This window comes from Monodelphis domestica, chromosome 2, assembly GCF_027887165.1.
Source record: "Monodelphis domestica isolate mMonDom1 chromosome 2, mMonDom1.pri, whole genome shotgun sequence".
NCBI classification, from domain to species: domain Eukaryota; kingdom Metazoa; phylum Chordata; class Mammalia; order Didelphimorphia; family Didelphidae; genus Monodelphis; species Monodelphis domestica.
The window spans coordinates 75,266,219-75,289,657 of record NC_077228.1 but is presented as its reverse complement, the minus strand read 5'-3'; the positions used below and the strand labels follow the sequence as shown (position 1 = coordinate 75,289,657).

Here is a 23,439-nt window from a genome sequence, read left to right as displayed (position 1 = left end):
CAATGTAAACTCGAGCCTATTAGCTGATCTAATATAATAATTTAGGTGTCTTCAAAGTGACTTAAAATTTGATAATCACTAGAAAATTTTTACAAAAGCTATAAATTTGAAGCCACATGCATAATTCAGCTAATTTAGACACCATCAAATGAACATGAGAATTAACACTTGCTCTTTTAAAATAAATATGATGAACTGGTTGTTTCCTCTCATTTATTTCCACAATTACCTATTCCGGTGCAGAAAGGAACCTAGTTTAATTAGGATGAAAGAACAAGATTTTCAAGATTTAATGATTATTAGAAATATGATGGCTTTGTCAATGGCTGGTCTAAATTCATCTCCTAAAATTTACCTGATGCCATAATTAAAAAGACAAACTGAATGTGGAGATGTTAGCAAAGAAAACATGTTAAATGAAGCCTTAGGCTTAACAAGCAGCTTTGTGCCAACCCAATGACTAAAAGCATCAATAAGACCTAGGCACTTTAAAGATACCTACTTAAAAGCATCTTTAAGAATTTGCCACAAAGATGCAAGGTAGTAGCAATCATTTGTAGGTCCGAAGGGAGCCATTTTTGCAAAATTATCTAGACATTAAATCAGGAAAGGAAAATTATATTGGGATTTTTGGTTAAATTTTAACCAATGATTTGGGAAAGAATAGGAATAATTCAGACCACACCCACTTAAGCCAATCACCAACACCAGAGGGAAATTCTGTAACCCCTGAATGCAGGGGAATTGTACCTGCTGGCCTTCATGTGGCCCCGATAGCCATTTCGTGCCACTCTTGTCACCGGACCGAGAGAATGGTATAATCTGTTCCTGTTGGATTCCATTATAAATTGTATATATTACATATACTTTTATCCACATAATCATCATCAGTACCTAGAACAGTATAATAGTTTCTCCCTGTAATATAGCTGACTATTTTTTACAAATGGACAGTATCTGATGAGTTCTCTCTTTAAAAAAAAAGCATGCAGCATATTTAAAAAAATCATTTATCATTTAACAGGTGATGTTGGTTTCGCTAAAAAATTCTTTTTAAATTTTTAATGTGATTGACAGCCATTGCCAGACTTTCATCACCATAATTTTTGTAAAGGATTCAGGTATTATAGATTCACAAAGTATACCAAAAAATACAGAACACTTAAAAATACAATGACAATTAGCTCCTTGAATTCAAATTTGAATAGTGATCCCTGAATGGCCTGGGTATTTCATTTTTACTTTATGTCCCTATGAAGACACCTAAAATCCAACAAAGTCTCTAAATATGAACTATCTATTAATTTCTTTATTATCCTATGAGAGGTCAAAGAAAAGTGGCAAACCGTTAACTAAATATTGGTAGTATTTTTTAATATTAGTCAGTGGTTAAAAAGTGTTCTAGAAAAACAATTTGAGGCATTATTTATTCCAAATATTATGTGATTGTTAAGAAAAGAAAAACCCAAATCTAGACACTGATACTCTTTTTTGCCTGGGGGAAAGTTAGAAGTAGCACTGTTAACAAATAACATTTAAAATGAAAAACATTTTGTTATCTTAAGCAATAGCAAATATAGGATGCATATTTACTTAAAAAGGAATAACTTTACACACTAACTTTAGTACTTTGAGTGTTTTCTCTATTGTCAGTAGAGTCTTAGGTGTGGTTTTATTTTTTTCTATCTTATTTCTTGTCTCAATTTCATTTGGGCAGCATTTATTTAAATTATTTGCAATTTTCTATGACATGCTACATGATGGCAGTCTTTTAGTTGCAAATGTTTGAAAAGCAGAACATTTGTTGCCAAGCTTTTGAGATTTCTGAAGGTCACTTCTAGAGTATCCTCATAATGAAGTTGCCAGAATCATTAAACACATTATCACTTTAGTAATTCCAAGGTGTTACCAAAATAATCTAGAACACAATTTTTAGTATTCCCTAAAATAATTTGTATCCAACAGCTGATGGCACAGATTGGGTTCTTCTTCTAGAAGGAAAATCTAAGGTATTAGAAACTCTTCTGCTTTTTCCTTTTAGGAAAATCTAAGCAAAAAGAGTAAAAGGTTAAATCTTGCCTCTGCCCCACCTAAATAAATAATTTAAAAAGCAAACAGTAGAAAAAAGCAAACGTGAGGACACTGAAAATTTTAAATCCAGAAGAAAATAAATACTGAAGAAACATTTTGGTATCAACACATATGGATTAGAAGCTTTTATGAAGATATGTATTAAAATTTAATTTCTGCTTTTCTTTTCTCTTTCAAAATTTGTATTATTAATTCACATATATTTTTAATTTGAAATCCTGATAGAATAAGTATTTTTCCTTTCAAAGTTTTTTGTAAAACTGGGATATATAAGGATGAGAAGGTCAAATTTCAGCAAAGTTGTTTCAGTTTAAGCAGATAATGCAAGTATTATTTGTGGCTTGTATCTATTTTATTCCTAAATCATTTCAGTCAAGAAGAATATGAAAAATTGGCTATACTTACTGACTGCCCAAATAACTAGAAATATGAATGAGTCTTCAAGGAATTTTAAGTCTAACATTACTATTCTTATTCTCCTCTTTTTTTTCCATTGGAGCTCAGAATTTACACAAAATGTAAATTATGTATATCATTTGCTACAGGCAAACAACTATGATCTTTTACATCAAATGATATAGACAATCAGAGAATAAGGTAGTGTGGGGAAAATACTATACTGCTAATTTACACAAAGTAAATAAAAACTTCCTATGCTAGTGAAAATGTTCAATTATACCTGGAAGATAACATTATTTACATTTCAACTTATTAAATAACACAATGCCTGCCATGGGAATAGAAGTCTGTGGCTACTTGCTCTCCAGAATGGTTAAAGGTGCCATGCTTTATATAGCGCTGGAAGGGATAATTTCATTTAGTTATCTTTTTTTATAGATGAGGAAAATGAGTAATAATCACATGATTAATTATATTGTTATTTCATATATCATATTTTATATTCTATGTATAATACATAATCATCTATATTATATAATATATTATTATAATTAGTATAACAATTTAAAGTTCACAAAACACCTTACATTATCTTATTTGAAACTAAAAACTATCTTGTGAGACAGGCATGACTCCATTTATAGATGAGGGTGAAATGACAATGCCTGTGGTTCCCCAGGAAGTTGCGTCAAAGGCAGAAGCTGAGCCCATTCTGACTCCAGATCTAATATTCTCTCCAACGCATGCTGTTTCCTCCCAGAGAGGTCATGTCACTTGATCAGAGTGATACAGCTAAACTAGTGGCAGTCATGACTGGAATGCTAAAGTCACAGATAAGGAAGGCTCTAAAATTCAGACAACTTTAGGACAAATCTGGCAGGGTAATTCTATTATTCTCATTATACCATAAATACTCTTGAATGTAATCTTCCTTAGACCATTTAGGACTCTTGGCACATTCTCATTTATATTAAGACTTTAAATTCAACTAGGCAAGGTGTTTCAAGTCAGCCTAGAATCCCTTGCCTTCTTATTGTGTCACCAAATCCCAGTCTTGGATCATTCCTCTCACTGGTCTCCTTTACTCCTATTCACATGCTGCTAAAACAAAACTGGATCAAATAAAAAAATAGTGGTGACTAGGGCTGTAACAAATTGATGTTACATAATCTTAACAGCAGCTGTTTCTTAGGCATGGCACTAACTCTAGGTTCTATGCAATTAAAAAAAAAACAACTTAAAATCCTTACCTTCTGCCTTAGAACTGATACAAGTATTGTATCAATACTTGTTCCAAGGCAGAAGCATGGTATGGGATAGGCAGTGGAGGTTAAGTGACTTGCCCAGAATCATATAGCTACAATGTGTCTGAGGTCATATTTGAACTCAGGACTTCCTGCCTCTAAGTCTGGCTCTCAATCCCTGAGCCACTTAGCTGCCCCATTCTATCCATTTTTACTGGCTTTCCCCATACTTGAAATGCTCTCCCACTCTATTCTCGCCTCCTAACTTCCTGTTTTCCTCTGCATCTCATCCAAAGTCCCACATTCAGCAAAAAAGCCTTTCCCAATCCCCCTTATTGCTAACAAACCCCTCCCCCGGCTTAATTATCTCTAGTTTTGTGTGTGTGTGTGTGTGTGTGTGTGTGTGTGTGTGTGTGTGTGTGTGTGTGTGTGTATGTTGTTTATAACATAGTTATTTAAGTGTTTTCCTCCCTTCTAGAAGCCACATTCTCATCAAAGATCAGGTTTTGGTCTTTTTTTTTTTTTAAACATGCTTAGAGCTCAGTACAGTGCCTGGCACAAAATAAGTATTTCATGAATACTTGCTCACTGACTGTGTACAGTTCTTCTCACTCATGGCAGACTAAAAAGTGAATCAGAGCAGGGAATAGCTTCCTCTTAGGTCTCTCACAGAATATTTTCTACATACTGGATACCTCAAAAATAAATACATGTAACTTAGGCAAAGGAGTGATTGGCGAGTTCACTTCCATCTGGAGAAGAATCTAACCATATCACTTAAAATTTCAGACTCCCAACATCAATTTCTAGTGCTTAATGTGAGTCTACAGGGACATATAAGCGAAGAGAGAAATTCAATTCAAAATTTTCAAATAAGAAATTTGTCTTACCTTTCAAAGGCAGGCCATGAGGTTTCTTCACTAAGCTCAGACCCATCACTGCTACCTAAAAACAAAAATTATTGTTTTTAAAAAAGTCAAAACAAGTTTTCATCCAGTTTGAATATAATCATCACCAACATCATCATTTATAAATTAGTTTCTATGGGCTAAGTACTGTGCTAAGCTCTTTGCAAAGATTATCTCATTTGATCCCCATAATAACCTTGGGAGGTGGATGCTACTATTAGCCCCATTTCATAGTTGAAGAAACTGATGCAGACAGCTATTATTAAGTGACTTATCCGATATTACTTCAGCCACTATGTGTTTTGAGGATGGTTTTGAATTCAGAGCTTTCTGACTCAAGGCACAGAGTTCTACCTAGCTGCTTATAGAATAAGTTCTGTAATTGTAGTCATAAAATGAATACATGCATCCAAATATCCTAGTATAGCTCTAAAAACAAAATTCTTGCCTACTCTGAAACAGACATACTACATGAATTTCTTAAAATATTAGAGTGGAATCATGCGTCGGCTATGGGAGAGGGAAAGGCGGGGGGGGGGGGGGGGAGTGGAGGAAAAGAAAAAGATCTTTATTTCCAATGAATAATGTATGAAAATGACCAAATAAAATAATGTTTAAATAAAAAAAATTAGAATACAGGTTTTATATAGAGAATATATAAATGACATGAAAAAATCTGGGCTGACTTTCATTTTCAAAATGTTAATATCTATCAAATTTTTTGAAAAATTAAAGTTAGATACTTTCATATCAATAATGTGAACTGAGAATATGAAAATAATTAAAAAATTATTATATTTGAGTTTGCAGAAGCCACTTGGTTCTTCTTTGGTACAAGAGCAATTAAATTAAAATCTCTAGAAGAACCCCCAAATGAGTATATTTTGTAATGATTACGAAGGCACATTCCTTACCTATTGATATTCCACTAGACAAAGTAGAGCTTTCCGCCTGTCCTCGGGATGGTGCATGGGGCTCCATGACACTGTCATCCAGTAGATGTCTTGGCCCTGCATTGGGGAATGTTGCACTCTTAAATTCTGCTGTGTTCATTTTATGAATGAAACTGGAAAGAGAAAAAAATTAGTCTTGTATTTTATTACACTTACTTTAGGGCAATGAAGACACAGAAGATTTAAGTTGTGCTTGTACCCATTACCAGACATTAACTAATTTGATTTATTTTTATGAAAAATTTAAAGAGTTCCAACTTTAAAATACTATATACTTATACATATACAAATAATAATGAAAGATCAGGAGAGTAAAAAGAACAATGGCTCTAGGCAGAGGCCCTGGGTTCAAATCTACCTCTAACACTTAATACCTGTGTGACCTTCGGCAAGTCACAATTTCCACAGGACTGAGTTTCCTCATCTATAAAATAAGTGGAGTTGATGGTCTCTGAAGGTCCCTTTCCAGCCCTAGACTATGGTTTTATAAATCTCTGGATCTATTAAAGACCAAGGGAAAGAACTGATGAAAAATGGCAATATCTATCCAATAAAGCAAAGCAAAATAAACCAAAATTTTAAAAAGAAAGCTTTAAATGTACTTTAACTTTAAACTTAGATTTACTTTTATTGTGACTGATTCTTATCCAAATAAATTTAGTTGTACTTTAAGTTGGGAGAGTAGGGGTGGGGACAGGTGGGAGTAAATAGTTAAAAATTCACAAAAGATATATATCAGGGCTAACTAATAAGTTCAAATCCTAAAGGCAAATTTTCTGGAATAAGTGAGAACCAGATTCTCTTTTCCTTTAAGATTTAGCAGTGAAGTTGAAAATTCTCCAGCCTGAGAGCATAATTAAAGATACCTTGTTTTGACAGTAGAAAAATGACATATGAAACAGAAAACCTACAGGCTGAGACTTTTAAGAAAGTAAATTTGTAACTGATGAGGGAAGTATTTGCTGTGATTTTATTTGTACCAGGTTAGCTGCACAAGTCATTCCTTGTAAAAAATTAAAATTTTTTTAATTGAATGTCTTTTAAAAAGATTTCTGAATTGAGAATACCTACCTCAAAATGTATGCAAATATATATCAGTGAGAAATTCTTTACCCACATTTAGGCAAACTAATAATTTTAGGCAAACTAGGTATTCCACTGATGTAGAAATCACAAATTTTGGTAATTCATGTGCAAGAAAACTAATGATCACTAAAATTCACAGAAAATAAGTCCAACTGATAAGCAATTTTAATTATCTGAATGTTTAAAAAAATGCTAACTTATAACCAAGGCTATGGCACTTCCTGTGTCCATGTGGTATCAGATTCCTAGGTGATGGAGGTGTTTGTGGTAGCAAGGCTCCTTCTGCTGCTATGTTTTTTCTTCCACCTTGAGGAGATGCTCCTACTTCTGGACCTGTGGTTAAGAGAAGAAAACAGTCATTTCCAAGGATGTATTTTCATTAACAAAATTTCAAAAGATAACATAATGTTCCTATTAGTCCCATAAAACATGCAAGATAGGCTTAAAATACTGATGTCAACTTCATTTTAGCATACACTATAAAAAGTGATAATTATCTAATAATAAAGAATTTCTTTTTTATTAGGAGAAAATAATTTCTTGATGATGAAAACAAATTGGACGTTACCTACTAAATCTTCTCTGGAAGCAGCAGAACGTGGTGTGCTTGTCCCTGGCTCTATCTTTAATGAAAGCCTATATTTAAAAAGGAAACAATAAAATTCATTTAAAATAATTATAAATGACTTTAAAGATAAATATTTATGAAATAAACTTTTAATGTCTCATTTCTAAAGATATTTTTACAAAATAATTTCAATAACTTACTTCTCCAATAAAACATGACACATACAAACAAAACCAGAAATCTAAATTTTCTAGAGGACCTAAGTTAGGTTAATTGTTTGCAAAAGCAATCTTCTAGGAAAAAAGTCATCAGAAAGGCAAAAACATTTAAAAACTCTTTTAGAAGGGGGCAGCTGTGTGATTCGGTGGATTGAGAGCCAGTTCTAGTGATGAGAGGTCCTGGGTTCAAATATGGCCTTGGATACTTCCTAGCTGTGTGACTGGGCAAATCGCTTAACCCCCATTGCCCAGTCTTTATTGCAATTCTGCAATGGAACCAAGATATAGTATTGACTCTAAGATGGAAAGTAAGGGCTTAAACATTTTTTTTTTCTTATAGAAAACATAATTAAAGGTTGGAAACATTGCTGCCTCCCTAAAAGTTAAATTGGAGGCAGCTAGGTAGGTGGCACAGGGGATAGAGCACTGGGCCTGAAGTCAGAAATACTTCCTTTCAAATCCAACCTCTGATACTTAACTGGGTATATGACCCTGGGCAAGTCACTTAATCTGTTTGTTTTAGTTTCCTCAACTGTGAAATGAAGCACTTAACTTTTAGGGTTGTTGTGAGGAAAAAATGAGAGTATTTATAAATTGCTGAGCACAGTGGCTGGCACATAATAGGTGTTGTGCAAATGCTAACTATGATGATGTTTGTGCCATGAATAAGAAGGTATGAAGGGATTTGTAGAATTTTCTTTCTTTTATAACTTTAAGTTTGAGATGGATAATCATTTTTCTAGTATGAAAGGCAAGAAGATTATGTGTTTGGATACTGTCAGTAATGATATTTAGAGATTCTTTCTTCCCCTGATGTTTATGATTATAAACACGGAGAAGCAAAAGATTCCTAGGAGTTTTGTAATTTGTATATATTTGTAATAATTTGTATAAATGAGGGATATAAAATGTTCTATTATATAAAATTTAAAAATTACACACGGAAAATTTCTCTTTAAGAAGAATATTTGGATAACTATTGTTGCATTCCTTAACAAATCAATGATAATACTAAAGAGGCAATAATAATAATCACTGGCTGTAGCAGTCCACCCCTAGCTATGGGCAAGGGAAACAGTTGGTATGTACAGAGAGTCTTAGAAGAGAGCATGCTCAGTATTGCACGTGGCTGGGAAAGCCTCTGACCCTTGACCCCAGCTTCCCCCAGGTTAGGCGGGAACACAGGTTTCTTTGTGCTCACCTGGTTAAGAGAAACCACACCTATACCTTGTCATTAACCAATGATCATCATCCCTATGTACTGTGTATATTTGCATATCAAAGATTATATATAGCCCAGCAAGCTCCGCCTCTATCTCTCTCTTTCAGGTTAGCTGATGGCTGTCCTTGCTGGAGCCTGGCCTTGGGTCAGGCTCCATTTCTAATCTTTCTCTATCATCTCTCTGACCTGTGTGGTATTGAATCTGGATCTCTGGACTGGTAAAAGCCTTCGGAAGGGTCCTTTGATCAAAGCTTGGCTGTGGCTTATTGATAATTAATAAAGACTCATTCCTGCCACCTCATATCTCTACTTCGACTCCGTCATCCCCCTCATGGTATCTAAAACTTCTATCCTGTTTCTATCTTCCTACCTTAAAGCTTCTCTCCCCTCTGAGGAAGCTTTACTGGCCCTTATGATGGGTTCCAGAGAGGATAGCTAATGAACAGCCCTTCAACTTGGCTGGTTCTAGTTGGTTTTCCAAAAAGGCTGAATACTGTAGGCTTCATTCAAACTATTCTTTTTCTATGGAAAAGGGGGCAAGAAATGAAATCTTTTAGGAAGATTCTAACAAAGGAAGATGGGAACTATTTCTCAAGTAAAGGATATTCATCTGTGTGTTTTATTCAAAATACATCTGGTGGCAGAGTAGCAAATCTTTAAGATAAGGTGCATTTTTTTTTCATCTCTAGAATAAGAAGTCAATCAACAAACAAAGGATTTACTTCAAGGTTAGATTTAAAAATCTTGGAGACTCGTAGAGTTCTTTGAAGTTGCTTCTTTTTAAGTTAAAATACAGAACTGACTTCTCTGTAATCAATGGAAAGTAAAGTGTTCTATATTCTTGAATTCTACAAGTAACTTATTTAGCCCCTAAGTGTAAAACCCTTTTATTTGAACCATTTTGTATATAAATAATTTTAAAATGTATTAAATGTTTCTGTACTTTATGAAGAGTATAGTAAACATTTTTAAATTTTATTCACAGACGTGATTGAGTTCAATTCTCTTATTTTACAGATATGGAAACTAAGGCCTAGGGGAATAAAGGAATTAATCCAAGGTCACACACTATTAAATCTCTGAGGCAGGCAATATACCCAGGTATTCCTAACACCAAATCCAAAATGTTTTACAATATATCATGATTTGTTTCACAGTTCATTAAGGAATATCAATTTCCCTGTCTTCCTTATGTGCTCTTACCGAGGTCTACAGGGCTGCCTGTCCTCAGAACGAATGGCAGAGACTGCTATGACTTTTGACTTAGGTATACTTTTTATAGGTTTTGTTTTTCCCTCTCTGTTAGCTATAATTCCTTATTGATGTTAATGTATGGGGGAAATGAGGCCATTTGCTAATTGCTCCTTTTTCTCTTCTCATCTCTGTATCATTTAGATATCTTTCCTGTTTCCTTCTAGAACCCATCTCACATGAAGATTGGCCCTTCCCCTTCACAAGGTCAACTTCATTATAAGCACTCGATGTCCTTTTCTCCAACAGATTGCTCTCATCATTCCTACTCTCTAATCATGAATCTCCTTCCTATCTACTGACTTCTTTCCTTGCTGCTTACAAATACACTTGTGAGCTCTCCCATTCTCAAAAGCCCTTCCATATTCTTCCCATTCCTGCTAGCTGTTATAATATCTCATTTCTCCTCAGTTAAACTTTCTGAGAAAATCATTTATACTAAGTGACTCCATTTCCTCTCTTATTTATTCTTGACTAAATTGTCTACAATCTGGTTTCTAATTTCATTATTCAACAGAAACTGTCACCAATGATCTCTTAACTCCAACTGCCTTTTCTAAGCAGCATCAGGGAAGTTAGACTGAGAGGATTTGGGGGGTTAGGGTCTAATGAATTCTGATTTGGGCATATTTGAAATGCCATGAAATCAGAGGCAACTAGGTAGCACAGTGGAGATATTCCTTGACTTTTCTGGAAACTCGGACACTTTCCCTGCTAGATACTGTCTCCTCCCTGGGTTTCCATGACATCACTTATCTTTGGCTCTCCTATCTGCCTGACCACTCTTTGTTCTGAGTCTTCTTAGTTATATCATCATTCATGCCATACCCACTAACCTTACATGTGCCCCAAGGCTCTGTCCTGGGCCCTCTTCTTTTCCCCCTCTATACTTCTTCACTTGGTAATGTTATCAACTCTCCTTTCTAGGTAGATAATATCCTTTCTCTCCTGAACACCACCTGTTTTTTGGAGTTCTCAAAATGGATGTCCCCATAGCATTGCTTTCTTTCTTTAAAAATAACAAACAACCCTTTCCTTTTGTCTCAGAAACAGAAATATGTATTGGTTCCAAGACAGAAGAGCAGTAAGGGATAGGCAAAGGGGGTCAAGTGACTTGCCCAGCCTTGCACAGCTAGGAAGGGTCTGAGGTCAGATTTGAACCCAGGACCTTCTGTCTCTAGAGCTGGCTCTCCACTGTGCTACCTAGTTGCCTCTGATTTCATGGCATTTTAAATATGCCCAAATCAGAATTCATTAGACCCTTGCTCCCCAAATCCTCTCAGTCTAACTTCTCTGTTGCTGCTGAGAGTCCCACCATGCACCTAATCACTGAGGATCCCAACTTTGTCATAACTGATTCTTTGCTTTTACTTGACTTGTTCAACCATGGCCATTTTTTGTTTCTACCTTCCTAATGTCTTTTGTATTAATTCATTTTTCTATTCACACAGACACAACCCTAATTGAAACCTTCATTACCTCTTGCAAGGACCATTGCAATAGCCTAATTGTTTTCTCTGCCTCAGGGTCTCCTTACTTTGATCCATCTTCCATGCAGTTTCCAGTGTGACTGTCCTGAAGTGTTTAGTGTCTGATCATGTCACTCTCCTCCCTTATTTAGTCAATACATACTAGTGCTTTCCTATCATCTCTGGGATCAACTAGAGTGTCCTTTGTTTGGAATTTAAAGGTCTTTGTGATTTGGCCTCTTTCTACCATTTTTGTCTTCTCAAACTTACTGCTCTCTAAGCACTCACTTTATGGTTCAGTGATACAGGACAACTTTCTGGGTGTAGGGGGGCTTTTGCATATGATCCTCCAACTTTGTGCTTTGCACTGGATTCACTTGATTCCTGGGGTGCTCTCTGTCTTCATCTATAACTCTTAGATTCCCTGGCTTCCTTCATAGCTTCAAAACTTGCCTTCTCTAAGAGGCCTTTTCCTGTCTCCTCGAAGATATCAGGCAATAAGCATTTACTATGTGCTACTGTGCTAAGTCCTGGGGATACCAACACACACAAAAAAAGACAGTCCCTGTCCTCAAGGGTTTCATACTCTAAGGGGCAAAAGGATGAAGGTACCTAATACAAGGGCAGATTTTCAAGTCTGAAAACAGGACCCAGAGGAAATGAAGGCCAGTCTGGGCCCCTCTACAAAATGGTGTCTCCAGGAAGAGCTTACCATTTTATTCTTGCTGACTTACTGACTCAATGAATTTATTTGGGGAAATCTCCCCTTCTCCCAATTAAAGGAGTTAAATTATTAATTCAGATCAATTTGTGAACTATATTATCTTGAGGAAGCATAGCATAGTGGATAGAGAAGTGGTCTTTGAGTCAGGAAGATCTAGGTCCAAAGTTTTGCCTCTGACCCATCCTGGTTATGTACCTCCAGGCAACTCTCTTGAGGCTTTCCGTTGTAGAAGGTGCCAATCTGAAAAGCCTTTCATTTGGTGTTCCCTAGACCAATCAAATTTTAAGTTTATTCCCTATCTTTTCTGATGGCGAACTTTTTTGGCGTCAGATTTACTACTGCTAATAACTCATTAAACTTATTTCATTTACAAGTTCAGAAACTCAATAATAATTTTCTTTTTTAGCAAAGGCAAAATTATGACGAAAATCAACTGAATTCTATGTTATTGTATTGAGGGAAAATAAGCTTCCTGTTGGCTATATCTTTGCAGATATTTTAAAGAAATTTATATCACAATCAAATAAGCTGACTTTTAGCAAAGAAGTTTTCTTGGGCCAAATAATATATGTAAGCTTTAATGAGTTTTAGAACCATTACTTTTATCCCTTTCCTTTAATAAACCACCACTAAAAATTCCATGCTTACTTTTATGGGACTAGGGCAGAAAGGTGAAGACACCAAATATCTTTCCAAAATTTGTGGTATTTTAAATATATATGATTAAATTACCATAGACTGTTATTTAGACTATATTATCTTAAGACTGCATTACTAGTTATTTTCAAAACTTTTGACATGAGGGAAAAAAAGCAGGTTATTTTCTTAACTTAAAGAAAATAAGGCAGTAATCCTCACCTTTCATTTTGAAGCATTTAGAAAAAAACATTATATTTTAGCATCAATAGTACAATAAAGTACTTCAGTCATTTCTATTACTGCTAGAACTGATTATTTCAAAACAACTATTTTTATGACTTCAGTGCTTAAATAAACACAAAAGCAATAAATTATGGTAGTAACCTCTTACACCATCAAAAATTTTGGAAGTATAAAAGATATTCTAATAAGGAATGGAGAGCATTATATAGTAATTTCAACTTCTTAAATGAAATTAAATTTACATAAAGACAATCAATAATAAGTTTGCCACTCTAAAGCAACAAAAAAGTAAATGGGAAGAAAAGTTACATCTATGTACAGCATACTTTTGAAGACCACACATACTTGTAATTATCATCTTCCACAAATTTTTGTAGTTCTTCTATATACTGAACGGAGTTCAGATATTTCTGGACATGAGGCAACATGGGAATATCTATGAAAAAATGAGATACTACTAATTATTTTATAAAAGTCCTTAGAAAGATAAACTTGGAAACATTTCTAAAAATCAATTAAGAAGATCTGCATCATTTCTGAATGGGAAATTTTGAAGTACATATCTGTTGTTATATTTGTAAGAACACATGGACATTTCACCAAAACATAACAAGCAAAATGATTATGAAATATTTATGCAGGACAAAATTATAACTGTTTAACTACTGACCATTTTGCCTTTATAAACAGTTTCATCTTGTCTTCAAGTGATTCATACTTAAAATTTCAATAGAAACATTTGGGAATTCTGTATATATGTGAAATACTTAAACAATATTTAACTTTGTGACAAATGTAGTTGGAAAACTAAAACTTCCAAAGCATCTTTAGAAGTGTATGTTTAAGATTTTAAAATTCGTCATACAAAATATGTCCATTTCTCTATAAACGTTCAATACTACCTTGTGATTTACTAAAAGGCATATTTTTATATCATCATGAAAAAAAAAACACATGAGTGAAGGTAAAAGCACTCCTCTCAGTAGGTACATTCCAATAAAGTCTGTGTAATTAAAATTAATCTTGGGTAAAAAAATTTTTTTTGCCAATTAGGGATAGGCACTTCTAGAAAATATTTTGGCAACTGGCTATAACAAAAAAGGCTAACACAATCATAAATCTTCTAAAATCTTTTAAAGTCAAAATTTTATGAAACATTAGTCAAATTATTAAAAATAAACCAAAAAATAAAAATACAAGGAATTTGATCTCGTGATAATGTTCCTTCCATTGTTTGATAATATTTTTTTAGTAGAGTCAAAATACTTCAACACATTTGATTATACCCATTAGACTCCTCTTTTTAATGAATTAGACTCCTCTTTTTAATGAATAGATTTGCTGCCCTATTCCAATAAATTGGTTAGAAGGAGAAAGGAGGGCAAAAAGCTAAAAAACTAAAAGTCTCATCTTTGTTCTGTGGCTAACTTGAATGCTTATTGGGATATATAGGTGTCTGACAACTAGCTAATGTACCATGCTAGGTAGAACTATATTAACTCAACAAAACCAGTCATTGCCAACTTCTAATATCTCATCTTAAATCAAACTCCTTGAAGAAGCAGGCCACTGCTGCTTATTCTTGACTGGAAAAAAGGGTTCTGTTTCATAGGCAGTACCTTTGAGTAGTATAACATTGGAGATAGGTAAGCATATCTGTTATACCATAAACTGTAGAAAGTTTTAAGGGATATAAAATGAAGAGTTGAAACAGTCTTGGAAACATCAAATGAGGGGTTCTTAATCTTGTGTATGTTTTTTAATAGATCTTTTTGTTATCATCTGCTTTTAAATATATAGGATGAAATTATGAAAGATACCAATTAAGTTGAAATATAGTCAATAAAATATTTTTAAAAATAAGTTCATGAATGTTAAGTGAAGAATAATAACTGTTCTAAATAAACAATCAATTAGCAAATAAGCAACAATTCTTTCTTCACCAGTTGACAGATTAAATATATTAAGAAATTTATGTAGTAGGTTATTTGACTAATACAAATTGGTCAACTCAAAGAGTATGGCAATTACAGAATCATGAAATATTTAAAATGGAAAGGATTCTTGGAGGCTATTAATTCCCATCTGTGCCCCTCCCAAAGAATAGCCACTAAGACTTAAATTTATCCTGGAAAGAGTAGTGAATCAACCTTTGTTTGAAGGCCTCCTGTGAAGGAAAATCCACTATTTACTGAGGAAGCCCATTCTACTTTTGAACATTTCTGTTAGGAAGTTTTTCTTATATCAATCATCAATTTGTTGTTTGTAATATCCATTCATTGCTCCTAGTACTACTGTCTATTACCAAAGAGACTATGTCAAATCCCCTTTTCACACATTATCAAATTTCCTTTGGTGGCAGAGAAGGGATGAGTGGAATCTTCTCCAGTCCAAATATTCCTGTTTGATTCAATTGACGCTCATAGGGCACAGACTCTAGGTCCTTCACAATTCTGGCTGGCCTCCTTGGGCTTGTCTATTAGTCTATAAATGTCCTTTTTAAGATGTGGTAGCTAGATCTGAAAACAATATACCAGATAAAAGTCTAACCGGGCCACACAATGTAGCCCTGGGCTGCATTAGTTTTTAAATAATTTATTTATTTATATTTAATATACTTTTATTTTAATATACTTTTAATATCAAATATATATTATTTATTTATACCATAAATTATTTATTTATTTAAATCATTTTCAGATAAACTGCTCAAGGTTCATCTGAAAGTTTGATTAATATGCCATTTATATCTACATAAATCATTGAGAAAAAGATAGTAGACATCAATGATAGAACCTTGGGAGCATTCCACTGCAGATGTCTTGTTGTCACATAAAGTCAGGAGTTCTATAATTTCTTATAATTTCCATAATGCAAAAAAAAAAAAAACCAACTAGTCAAACACCTACCATATTCACAAGACTGCTGTAAATCAGAGATTATGCGAAGGATGTTATTCATTAAATTTGATCTCTGCTCATTTTCTAGAATGCTTCCAGTTGATGGATATGCAGAATCAATATAAGTCAGATCTGATAGATAGATGCCTGAAACAAAATGAAGATTACAATGAAGTTTCCTTATTTATAATCATAAATAGAATGAAAAGATACATTCTAAATGTGTTAGGTGATTGTGTTCTTCAAATTTCTCCATATTTAAGGCATAGCATTATGAATACTATTTTTGTCCTGGTATATCATAGAATATGCTATAGCATGGTGCAGTTTTGGAAGGATGAGTTCTAACATAATGTATGCTTTCTTGAGCTGGGGTTAACAATGAGAGACCATTGTATGAACATTTCAAAAGCCTTATATGACCAGTGTCAACAATCTATACTGACCACACAAAAAAGTGAAAAACCTTTAGTGACAGACTAATACCTCTATGAAAGTAGAATATGAACACAATGGGGATTCAAGGCACTAAATTCAGCCTCTTCCTAGGCATAATACCCTATATACATAGCAATAGTCACTTTGAAGAACCAACATCTACATAATTGGAAGAAAATGCAAAAGGAAGTATCTATAAAACAGTGGCCATAGAAATAGAAATTAGTTTGATTTACAAATTGAACCCAATTATTTGTTTTTAAATTTAAGTTTAAGTGGGTATTTTATGATGTTAAAAAGATCAACAATTTTTGAAACACTTAAGTTGAACAAATTAGTAGTCTTTGCTCACTCTTACCTCATAAACAAAACCAGAACTACCAGATTATGTGCAATAGTTCTAATCACAATTTAATATATCTGCATTAATTACTTATGATGAGCACTGTAAGAAACATAACAGAAAAGTTCTTGCTCTGCAGATCAAAGCTGGTGAGAAAGGGACTTATTTCCCTTTATTTTCCATACCAATCCAATTGCATTGATGTATTCACAAAATTTCATACCTTACAAGACCAACCAATGCAGTCCATCCCATTTTCTGACATTATGGTTCCTTATGTCAAGCCTAAATTTGAATCTGCCTCTTTAAAACTCCTCAGTTCTCTTCACTGGGATCAAGCAGAATAAACCTTCTTGGTTTTCTGTACTTGAGCTTCAGTTTAAGACAATTTTTCTGGTTAGAGGGAACTTTCCCAGCCTCTATTCTGATCTGTCTTATGCATCCAAGACTAGTTGAAGTCTTATTGCTGTGAATTTTTTACCGTAACTACCCTGGCTTCAATTAATTTTTGCTTTACTTTCAGTTCTATGCCATTCATTTCATAACTGAACAGATATTCCTTGTGCTAGGTTTTTTTTAAATTTTCATTTTTAATTTCAAACACTGTTCCTTGGTTACAAAAATCATTTTCTTTTCCTCCCTTCCCTTTCCCCACCCCTCCCATAGCCTATGTGCAATATAGCATGAGTTCTTGATCAGAAGCTCTTTCAATGTTGTTGGTATTTGCACTAGGATGTTCATTTAGAGTATATTTCCCTATTCATATCCCCTTCGACACATGTCATTAAGCAGTAGTTTTTCTTTTCTTTCTTTTTAAAAAATTTTATTTAAAACCCTTACCTTCCGTCTTGGAGTCAATACTGTGTATTGGCTCCAAGGCAGAAGAGTGATAAGAACTAGGCAATGGGGGTCAAGTGACTTGCCCAGGGTCACACAGCTGGGAAGTGTCTGAGGCCAGATTTGAACCTAGGACCTCCCGTCTCTAGGCCTGGCTCTCAATCCACTGAGCCACCCAACTGCCCCCAGTAGTTTTTCTTTAGTTTTTTACTCCCACAGTTTTTCCTCTGGATGTGGGTAGTGTTTTTTCTCCTGTAACCCTCTGGTTTGTTCAGGATTGATGCATTACCACCAATGGAGGAGCCCATTACATTCGATTGTACCACAGTGTGTCAGTCTCTGTGTACAATGTTCTCCTGGTTCTGCTCCTTTCACTCTGCATCAATTCCTGGAGGTTGTTCCAGTCTCCATGGAATTCCTCCACTTTATTATTCCTTTTAGCACAATAGTATTCCATCACCAACATATACCACAATTTGTTCAGCCATTCCCTAATTGATGGGCATCCCCTCGTTTTCCAATTTTTGGCCACCACAAAGAGTGCAGCTATGAATATTCTTGTACAAGTCTTTTTCCTTATTATCTCTTTAGGGTACAAACCCAGCAGTGCTTTAGCTGGATCAAAGGACAGACTTTCCTTTGTCACCCTTTGGGCATAGTTCCAAATTGCCCTCCAGAATGGTTGGATCAGTTCACAACTCCACCAGCAATGAATTAGTGTCCCTACTTTGCCACATCCCCTCCAGGATTCATTACTTTCCATAGCTGTCATGTTAGCCACTCTGCTAGGTGTGAGGTGATACCTCAGAGTTGTTTTGATCTTGTGCTAGGTTTTTAATCCTATTTCCTTATAATGCTATTTAACCATTATATGGTTATTTAACTTATCATACATTTACATATTGTCTCTTTAACCAGAGTTTAAGTGCCTGATACAGGGATTATGAGCCTCATTTTTTTGCAAAAGAAAAAAGTAGTATCTAGATTACTCATTTCACCCAATGAATATTTAATATCTGTTGATGACAAAAACAGTTCACCAAACAGTTAAACAGAAAGGAAATATATTAGAATACAAGCTTTCAGAGGGCAGGAAATTGCCTTCTTATTGTATCTTCTTGGTAGACTATCAAAAATGTAAGCTCCTTGAGGACAGGGACAATTTTCTTATTTTCATCTCTGGACATGTCATCTGCATGGACTCACAGCGAATACCAAGACAGGTATTCTACGGTGAACTGTCAGCTGGACTCAGCAAACAAGGCTGACCAAAGAAAAGATTCAAGGATCAGCTAAAGTCCAACTTGAAGTGGGCTGGCATTACACCAAAGCAACTAGAACTCGCTGCCTCTGACAGAAGCAGCTGGAGAACCCACATTAACCGTGCCGCCGCCACCTTTGAAGATGAGCGACATCGACGTCTTGCCGCTGCGCGTGAACGCTGACACCAGGCCACAACCGCACCTCCCGTAACACCTGGCGTCCCAGGCCCCATGTGCCACACACTCTGCGCCTCAGCCTTGGGACTCCAAAGCCACATGAGGGTACATCAATAGATGATAATGCACAAAGACAATCGTCATTCTAGGTAACAAAGAGACTACCACTACATCTCATATATTCAGTTCTGGGCAGATAGTAGGCATTTAACAAATGTTAAATGAGTCTGAATTGCTGATTAAGGGCCAAAATGAATAGAAAAAGCTGTATTATAAAGGGAAACTTGATAGTTATGACATTCCACATGGTTTAAACTGAGTCCAGAAGTATGTTTGAATTAAATAGGTACAAAAGGGGGGGATGCTGGATAAAGATTTGAGTTAAGTCTGATTAAAGAAGTTGTTTGGATCATCAATCTGATTTGAATCAGTAGAAAGGTGATTATTTGAAATCCATTTACTTTGTAATATGCCATTTACTCCACACTAGATATGGAGTTAGGGATACCCAAGTTCGAATCCTACCTTAGATACATACTAGCTGTGTACACTGAGTAAAGTCTCAGTCTTAGTTTCCTCCTCTGTAAAATGGGGATAATAACAGCACCTACCTCACAGAGTTGTGAGGATTAAATGAAATAATACATGTGAAAGTGCTCTTCAAACCTTAAAGAGCTTTATAAATGCTAGTTATAATGACCAAAATCCTATGAGTCAAGTAATTTCATTGCTTCCATTTTCTTGATGATGAAAATTAATACCAGTTGATTTGTCCATAGTCGTAAAACTACTAAGAGGAAGGGGTTAGGAAAAATGCCATGAAAGAAGTTCAAAGATCCAGGAAATGTAGGAGATAGAATTGTAGAATTTTAACTAATAATTATAGTGTAAAAATGTAAAAAGTATCCATTTTATTGATGGCTAGTAAAAAAAACCTCAGTCATTTTGGGAAATATTCTCCTCCCATCTACCTTGTAACAAAGAAAAAGTGAAGTTAAAAAAAAAAACAGTACTGTGAATATAGTGACTCTGTATGACAATCCCCCACCTCTCTTTAGTAAAGAGGGAGATATATTTCAATACTGGCCAGAGGTCACTACTGTCATTTTTCTAGTTACTCAAGACCTCAGCCTCCTCTTAGGGATCATTCAATTTTTCACTGCCCAAGACCTAATTTTACAAATGAAGAAATAGAGGATCTATTTTCTCTTAATAAGATAACTGGGCAAATTAAAGCAGAAAATTCATGGAGGGAAGTATACAGATTAGTTTTACAGTGAAACAGTGAAGTTCATATTTAAAAGTATTATGTTTCTGAAATAATTTCATCTACCACAGATCATGATATGTGAAATAATCTAATATACAGTACTGCTATATTGATGTGTTAATATTATAAAACATTAAAAGTTCTTAATAAGTTTAGTAACTGCTAAACTATCAACCTATCAAACAAACTTCATTAACCTATGATTTTTCTAGGTTGCCTGTTGATGTCTGGTCTTCATTCTTGGCTAACAAAAAAAGGCAAATTTTCTTCTAAATGGAGTCAAATATAACATTTGTTTCAGGACTTGACTTAAAAAGACATCTTTAGCTGGAAGGCTAGAATGTTTATTTTGTAATTGCCCACTGGACTATTTCAGTCTGTTTCCAGATGGTGCCCTTCCTTCAACCTGGGTACAATCTCCCCTTGTTTGTGGCTTTTTCAACCTCCTACTGTCCCTCCCCCAACTCTCCTCTCATTCTCTTTATTTTTAAGGCCATTGGGAGGAAATCCTAAGGAGAAGATTTTTTTCCCTACTCTCCAGCAACTTCTTGGTGATGTAATATGTGGGCTGAACTTCCAGAGCTGGGAGAGCGAAGGGAAAGAAACACCAGTCAAGGGTACTATATACACAATCTGGGTCAGCTGCAGCTGGTTACTACTGCATTTTTGCATGAAGCAGACACAGGAACGCCACAATACTTTCTCTGCTGGAATAAAAAGACATCTCACAGATGGAAATTTACATTGTACCATCTAAAACTATGTAGGTTTGTTTTCTAACTCAATTAATCTATGTAGTTAGAAGGAAAGCTCTTTAATGAATCCTGGTTCTAATAGTTCAAATAAAAAATGCAGTTGCTACCAGAACCACAGATGAACAAATGTCTACATGGACAATTCATAATTTAAAGCAAGATATAAAGGCAGCAAATTTGTTTCTGGATTCACTCTGCTCAGAAAACAACAATAAGGTACTTCCTCCCTCCCTTTATTTTCATTGATTAAGAAATGAGTTTGTATGTTGATATTCATATTTGCTTTAACGAGAGTACATATGATTTGCTGTGTGATTATTTTTAATTTTCATAGATTTCTAAGATTAACAATAAAGAACAAAGAAAGTAGGAACCAAATAGGTTATAATTTAATCTCATTTAAGGATCAGTGGGAAGTGTTCGAAATGACATGTTATGTGTTATTGAAGCAATTTATATAAGTTTTTTTTGTTTATAGCTAGCAAAGATGAACTTTACTTTTGTTTCCTTCTGAGAATAAAAACTTTTATAAAAGATTTATAATTCAGAATATAACATTTTTGTATTAATAGTAATTTGAAAATCTTAACTGGGTTTAAATATATTTGATTAAAATTAAAATTTTGTAGCAAGATTAAAAATGAGCTGATATGTATTCAAAAAAACAAGATAATTTATAATCTCTTATTCAAGAGCCTGGTACATGCTGAAGGTTTTTCTATATGTGCATTGGTGACTCACCAAAGTGTATCTACAAAAAAGCAAGGTGACAAATTATGAAAATGAGGAAGAGGTGTAAATCACTGAACAAAAGATAAAATGGATAAAATGTTTTCAGAGATGATACACCTTAAAACTGTAGTATTAACTTCGATGATAAGATTTTCTAAGTAAATCAGAAGGTTGAAAAAGATTTATCTTTAGGAAATCAAAACTAGGAAAAATGCCAGTAGAGTTTAAATGACCTGGCAAATTTCAATTGTAACAACTGTTTTCAGATGAGTTACAGATGAGTAACAAGCTGAAACTGTTACAGCTGGAATTGCCATTAAAAAGCATAAAGGTATTAGAATATACGAAACTAAGCTCTTGCTTAGAATGGTGGCTTCAAGGAAAGTCAAGTAAAATAAGATGTGATAGAAATATTCTGAGGTAGAGAGCAATGACATGAAATAATACACAAGTTGTCTTGAGAGAGAGAGAGAGAGAGAGAGAGAGAGAGAGAGAGAGAGAGAGAGAGAGAGAGAGAGAGAGAGAGAGAGAGAGAGAGAGAGAGAGAGAGAGAGAGAGAGAGAGACAGAAGGTGATTCAAATTCTGCTTCCTAGCTTACTATCCTATTGATAAAATTGAACAAACGTCTCACCCTTGGATAGACGGTCCATTGGGAGATTATAGTTGGGCAAATGGACTTTCTTGTTACCACACACATCAAAGATTCCTCATTGCTTGTTTAGGATTCCTTTGACATATTTAAGTGACACATTTTCTATGTTTAAGCATCAAAAAAAAAAAAAAGGAATACTAAATCTTATGCATTCACTGGTTACCAACCAGCAGTGAGTTATTCTATAGAAATTTAGGTGTGTTTAATTAGTTGAGCCCCCAAACTCTTAATAATAGTCTAAAAAACATAGTCCAAAAAACTAAAATTTTACAAGATGGCTTTCATATAATTTTATTAATGAACCATGAGAAAATTAATACTTTACAGACTATACAAGTTATATATTGAATTTCTCAACATTACTGAATTTGAAATGTTTTTCATTAAATCAGATCACTAGGATTAATCATTCAAAACTTGTCTTTAGTTAGGTTTGTATTTAAAAATGAACTATTTCTCCTTCCCAAACCTGTCACTTATGCTAACTCCTATTTGTGTTGATGGATGCATTATTCCAGAAACTCTGACATGAAACTTCAAAATCATCCGATTTCTTTCCTGCTTATCCTCATCCAAATACTTGCTATATTCTATAAATACTATCTCTATAGGAAGTCCCAGTCTTTCCATTTTCATCATCATTCTCTTAGTTCAAGGACTCATTACTTTAGAACTATTACAGAATCTTCCTAACTGGTCTTGGCTCCAATTTCCCCATCCCAATTCAATCCATACCATGCCAACTCTCCTGTTAAAAAACCTTCTATGGTTCCCCACTGTCTAATGAAGAAAGTCCAGATTCCTTAGTTTGATATTAAGCAATAATCTGGTTCCAATTTATCTTTTCCACCTTATTTAGAATTACTTTACTTTATGTACTCTGTGGTGCAGTTAAATAGGATTTATTATTCTCAGAATAAGCCTTGCCTTTTCATATCTCTATTCTTCTACTCACATTGAACCCTATGCCTGGAATGTTCTTCCTGTTGAAATTTAAATCTTTTCCATCTGTTGACACTCAGCTAAGTTGACATCTCTTCCATGAAGTCTTCCTTGA

The 23,439-nt window shown here is 34.5% G+C and overlaps 2 protein-coding genes across 15 annotated transcripts in view; one reads left to right on the top strand and one right to left on the bottom strand.

Moving 5' to 3' along the window:
- The window catches only part of RALGPS2 (Ral GEF with PH domain and SH3 binding motif 2), a 293,091-nt gene that overhangs the window by 21,225 nt on the left and 248,427 nt on the right, over positions 1–23,439 (bottom strand). For 8 of the 14 annotated variants that reach the window (XM_056814143.1, XM_056814144.1, XM_007480874.3 and 5 more), the window contains 7 exons: positions 15,925–16,062; positions 13,361–13,451; positions 7,250–7,317; positions 6,879–7,014; positions 5,557–5,708; positions 4,625–4,679; positions 751–828 (listed from right to left, as the gene is read on the bottom strand). In XM_056814143.1, the coding sequence (XP_056670121.1) occupies positions 751–828; positions 4,625–4,679; positions 5,557–5,708; positions 6,879–7,014; positions 7,250–7,317; positions 13,361–13,451; positions 15,925–16,062 (718 nt within the window). Of the gene's footprint in view, positions 1–750; positions 829–4,619; positions 4,680–5,556; positions 5,709–6,878; positions 7,015–7,249; positions 7,318–13,360; positions 13,452–15,924; positions 16,063–23,439 lie in introns of those variants that run through there. The other 6 variants (XM_056814148.1, XM_007480876.3, XM_056814149.1 and 3 more) reach the window with 4 other exon arrangements.
- ANGPTL1 (angiopoietin like 1) overlaps positions 20,811–23,439 on the top strand; it is a 30,224-nt gene continuing 27,595 nt past the window's right edge. The window contains exon 1 of the mRNA XM_056814150.1: positions 20,811–21,005. Within this exon, the coding sequence (XP_056670128.1) occupies positions 20,974–21,005 (32 nt within the window). The 5' untranslated portion in view covers positions 20,811–20,973. The remainder of the gene's footprint in view (positions 21,006–23,439) is intronic.